The following is a 5,395-nucleotide window of genomic DNA, read 5'->3' on the forward strand; positions in this document are numbered from 1 at the left end:
TCTATACACAGCCTGGCAAATTCACCTGGGATTTGTGTGGGATGTTTAGGGCTGTATGTCTGCTGTGGGAATGTGCACCACACTCAGCACAAGATTGCTTTATTGTAGGAACCAGAGTCAGGTCTTAGTTTTCCAAAAGTACTGGTGTCATTGAGGGGAGAGAAGGGACTGGGACTGACAAGTTGTGTCCTGTCCTCCTGCCACTTTGTTTAAAAGTAGTGTTACCTTCTTCTACACACCAATATTTTCCTTTTTCCTGCCCAGAATAATTTTAGGCAGACTGAGAATAGGAAGAAAATGCTCTGTACGTTGATGGTTTCAGTCTCTGGGCCTCCTTGCTGTGGCTGACAACATATAATTATGCATGGACTTAGGTTGTAGGCTCTGGCATGTTATGGTGACTGTTGTTTCCCTTGACAGTTACAGCCCTCTCTGCTCCCTGCGCTGTTTGTGTGTACAGGCATGCTGGCAGAACGCAGCCTTCTGTCTTGCCTTGCCTCTCCTTTTTGTTTTGTCCTGATCTTGCTGCTGATGCAGATTGCCTCTCCTCCCTGAGGATCACTTCTCCCCCTGACTTGAAAGGCAACAGCAACAGGAGTTTGGGCAGGATGTAGGGTCCCCTTAGGAGTGCATGCTAGGATCCTTCTCTCTGGAGGGGAGCTCAGTAGGAGAGAGGCTTTTAACCTTCAGCAGTCAAGTGCAGATCTGTTTCCTAGCCAGGAGTCGTTGTGGGATGAGGCGCCATTAAGGAATACCCAGGATTTACCCTGTATATTTGAGCTGGCTCCTCCTAAGATTCTGCAACAAAGCCTGGGTGTGAATGCTCTAGCCCCTGTATCATCCTCGTGACCCTCCTCTGGACTTGCTCCAGCAGCTCCATGTCCTTTTTATGTTGAAGACACCTGAACTGTACACAAGACTCCAAGTGAGGTCTCACGAGAGCAGAGGGGCAGGATCACCTCCTTTGACCTGCTGGTCATGCTTCTTTTGATGCAGCCCAGGATACAGCTGGTTTCTGGGCTGCAAGCACACACTGAAGCCAGCTCACGTCAAGCTTCTCATTAACCAACACCCCCAAGTCCTTTTCCGCAGGGCTGCTTTGAATCTCTTCTCTGCTCAGCCTGTAGCTGTGCCTGGGGTTGTGCCGACCCAGGTGTAGGACCTTGTACTTTGCTTTGTTGAACTTCGTGAGGTTATCATTGACCCACCTCTCAAGCTTGTCAAGGTCCCTCTGGATGGCATCCCTTCCCTCCAGTGTATCAGCCGAGCCACACAGCTTGGTGTCGTTGGCAAACTTGCTGAGGGCGCACTCAATCCCACTGTTCTTCTTGCTGACAAAGATGTTGAACAAGACAGGTCCCAACACTGACCCCTGAGGGACACCACTCGTTTCTGGTCTCCACTTGGGCATTGCGCTGTTGACCGCAACTGTCTGTGTGCAGCCATCCAGCCAGTTCTTTATCCGTCAGTGGTCCATTCATTAAATCCATGTCTCTGCAATGTAGACACAAGGATGGCATGCAGGACAGCGTCAAAACGCTGTGCACAAGTTCAGGCAGACTGTGTTGCTCTGCCCATATTCATCAGTTCTGTAGCCCAAATAACGTGAGGTACCCTAGAGAAGCCTTGACCCAAGTAGGCCATAAAGCCCTCGATGGACCTCTATTTCCTTCTCTCCCACATCAGCACTACTACAAAGCAGATACGAAGTTTACTCCTTGTGTTCTCAAACCTCTGCACCTGTGCTCTAGAGGGAAACACTGCCAGGGGATCTGCGCTGCCTTCCTGAACTGTACCTCTAGACTTGCTAGGTGTGTGTCTGTGCCTTCGAAAAGTCTTCCCAAGTTTTCCCAATTGCAGTAAAAGTAGTTGAAATAAAGCAACAGTTAGTTTTCACCTTGGAGTGCACCTCAGCGGCGCTCTGCCTCACTCTCCTCAGGGCAAGAGCTTGAGTGCTCTCTGCCTGCCGTGGGACCTGATGTACTAAAAGTAAGTGTACTAAGTAAGTACTAAAACCTCCATGGGAGGTCACAGATGACTGAGTGTTCGGGTCATCTAGTGCTTGTGTCGAATTTCACAGAGTAAGTCAAGCAAGTCAGCAGTGGGGTTTTGTGCCCCCCCCCCCTTCCCTTCCAGAGCTGGATTTAAAATCATGTGCATGGGGATCTCTTGTTGGAGCATCTCATGCACATTTGCCACAGGGGACCCTGGATAAACAGCCCTTGCAGTGACGCTTTTCACTTTTGTGCTTCTAGAAAACAGACAGTGCGTGCAGGGCGAGCTGGGGGTTTCAAAGCCCCAGGGAATTAGGGGCTAAAATTTGACTCAGGCCTGAACAATGGTGCATTCAGAGGCTGACGTGGTTCTCTTCTCTGCTCAGGGTTTTGCTGACAGATCAGAAATGAAAACCACTCCAAGAGATTTATTTTGTTTTTCTCTGCTGTCAACCACCTTTGAGCCCCTGTGGTTTATCTCTCTCTGTTTTCTCCTCAGGTCTGACTGCCTCATTAAAACAATTAGATCGGAAGGCTACTTTGGCATGTACAGAGGTACGTAAAGCTGAGTCAGGCATGGCACGGCTTCTGTGTTGGAAGCATTGGTGCGTAAGTGGGAGGAAAAGCCCATGTTCTCTGGCTTACAAAGCAATAACCTAGCAACATCATAAGATTTTTAAAAGTGCAGCTGTTTCTGAAAATAAACTCCTCCTTGCCGGGTGTCTGCTGAGCTCTCCACCATTGAGTACTTGAGTCCTCCCCATGGCTGTTTTGGTGTTAAACCTTGTCATTTACTGAAGTTAATCTTTATTAGTAGTGTAAGTGAAGCGGCTGGGCTTTGTTTCAGGGCACCGTGTGTGTGTTTCTCAGCTTGGGCATAGTAACTTTTGTCAGAGGGACAGTAGCAAACCTCTCGAAACGTCTTTCTTTGTGGTTGATGATTGAATTTATGTCAAAGCCCACCACCAGCATGGTCAGGCCTGCTGTCCCATCTCATTGGTAGGTTATCTCCAAAACTAGCTGTCTCTCAAGCAGACCTGAGTGCTTTGTTCAATTATTAAGATAAGCTGCAATTAAAAACCAGTTAACTTGCCCCCAGAAAGAAACTCCCTGGGGGTGGTAAGAAAATCAGAGGTTGGCTCATGGTAGAGCTTCAGGTGTTTGGTTGTTGTGTGCTACCCTGCTAGCTATCTCCTGGCTTCTTGGCTTAGGCTGTCTGTTGCAGCAGTGAGTTCTTCAGCTGACATTATACCTTTTCTAGTTTAAACATAAAGTCATTGAAAGTTTTTAAGGATTTTGAGGAGAGGGGAACAGCAGGTCAAATTCTGACTTTACTTGTAGGAGAGGAAAATGTGGAATATTTTCTTGGCTTTCAGCACAGTCCAACTGGCTTAATTGTCACTGAATTCTGGTTCATTTTATGTACTGGTATTCAATTGCCTGAATATGCATTTTTTTTTTTCTCTCTGAGGCTGTCTGACAGCATTCTTTGTGGCAGTCATTCACTGATAAAGCCTGATAAAAGTACTACTTTGATTAAGTGAGTCCCCACTCTTTGTTGTTTCAAGCGGGAGGCCAGAGATGCTGGTGCCTTGCTGTTGGCATCTCTTGCCACTTGTTCCCTAGCTCTTCAGGAGCCATGGCCACTGCAGCCAGCCAGCCTGGGAGCTGGTGCTGGCTGTTGAGGCAGTGCCTCTTGCCCAACTTGCTGGGGGGCGTTTTGGGGGAGTGCAGTGGATGCTGCGGATGGATTGGCTGCTTTATTCCAGCTTTCCTGGGAGCAGGCAACAAGACAAATAACCCTGAGGAACCCTGGCAAGGCCTGTCTTTCAATGCTAGCAGTGACACGTTCCCCTTTGATTTTTCCCAGAAGCTGGCTGCCTCTGTGTTCCTAGCTGGGAACAGAGCCTACATTAACTTTGGGTGTAAATATGCAGTGGCAGGCTAATTGGCGGAGAGCAGAAGGAAAAAGCTGGTCTTGGAAACTTACAGATGAGACTGTAAGACCTATCAGGGCACTTGGGAGAGACGAATCAGTCCTGTAAGGTGTAGCGTGGTGAAGGGTATGTGTATCTCCAGGCCACTTTTCATTCCCAAGCAAAAATCTCAAAGGGTGAAGTGGGTTTTGCATAGCTCTTGCTTTTCCCAGCCATAATGAGTCTGGTCAGCTTGGTCCATGTGCCACTAACTTTGTACCTCTCTGTTCAGGGAGCTGAGAGTGGCTTGAATTTACTGTCACCTCCTATGATTAAATGATGAGCTGGGTTTGGAAAGGGCTTCTGTCAATAGCTCCAGAAGTTCATAGATACTTCCCAATGGCTGGGGCGCAAATGTGAGTCCTTCAAGTACAGCAGTCCCAGTTCTGCGCCTCAGTTCTGTGAGCTGACATTAGTAGCCCTTCTCTCTCTCTTGGGGAGAGGATAGGTGGGTAAAATACATCCAGTATTCATGAAGAATGTGTGAGTACTTTTCTGGGAAGAAGGTGAAGAGACAGCTCAGACTTGCAGGCAGGGAAAGATGGAAATCAGATTGTGGATTGGTTCCTGCTCCCTCAATCTGTCCCAGTTCCCTAGCAGAAGCTAGGGATGACTCATAAGCTCTTATTTGCAGCCTTTAAGATGAAATTGGGAGGATTATATGTTAATGTGCTAAAGTGCCACCTGCCATGGCCCGTGGAGGAGTCACAAATGCGTCAGTCTTCCCCGCAGGGCACTTGGCCTCTGTTGGAAGACAGAAAGGGTCTGCTTGGGTGCAGCCATTCCCACTGTGTGACTTCAGGTCTCCTTCACATGTGAATCAAAGCTCCTCAGTACAGACAGGAGAGAGGCTTGAGCTAGTGGGATGCTTTTTTGCAAATCATCTCTTAAGGGGGGCATGTGGGCAGGCAGTCTTTGCTCTGTATGGGTAGCCATAGTGAATTGTGTGATGCATAAGGCAGTCCCAGTATTTCTCCCCAGTTACAGGGATTCTTACATTTGTTTGGTGGAGGAAAAAGAGGTGATTTTCTCATGTTTTTTTCCATAACATTTAGGTAGCAGCCTCAAAGCTGCGTGGTTCTGTCTAGCCCTGTCTGTGCTCAAGGGATGACAGCGTGCTGCCTTCAGGCATGATGCCAAGCAAGTGAATCAATGGTGCCTGTGGGCTCCTGCATCACATGGACATCAGTGGAAGGGTACCTTGGAGAGGTCCACTGCTTCCAGCTACAGTCCCTCCAGAAGCCACTGACAGATCCCAGCAGGCATCCTCGAGGTCCCACTGCTATTTGCAGACCAGCTGTTCAGTCTAGCTGGCAGGAGTCAAAGGCCTAGATGAGACTGGAGAAATGCCCTTTGCTGTTGGTGATACTTGGAGAGTAGCTACAGTTCAGCTACCATAGTGTGGCAGGCCCCCCCCGCCCCCTC

The 5,395-nt window shown here is 48.6% G+C and overlaps 1 protein-coding gene across 1 annotated transcript in view; it reads left to right on the forward strand.

Annotated features, from left to right (window-relative positions):
- Positions 1-2,493: 2,493 nt before the first annotated feature.
- SLC25A22 (solute carrier family 25 (mitochondrial carrier: glutamate), member 22) overlaps positions 2,494-5,395 on the forward strand; it is a gene marked incomplete at its 5' end in the record, with an annotated part of 25,128 nt that continues 22,226 nt past the window's right edge. Inside the window, one exon of the mRNA XM_010019966.1 lies at positions 2,494-2,549. Coding sequence (XP_010018268.1) covers positions 2,494-2,549 — 56 coding nt within the window. The remainder of the gene's footprint in view (positions 2,550-5,395) is intronic.

The sequence above is a fragment of the Nestor notabilis genome, unplaced genomic scaffold (assembly GCF_000696875.1).
Source record: "Nestor notabilis isolate BGI_N333 unplaced genomic scaffold, ASM69687v1 scaffold9928, whole genome shotgun sequence".
Taxonomy (NCBI): Eukaryota; Metazoa; Chordata; class Aves; order Psittaciformes; family Psittacidae; genus Nestor; species Nestor notabilis.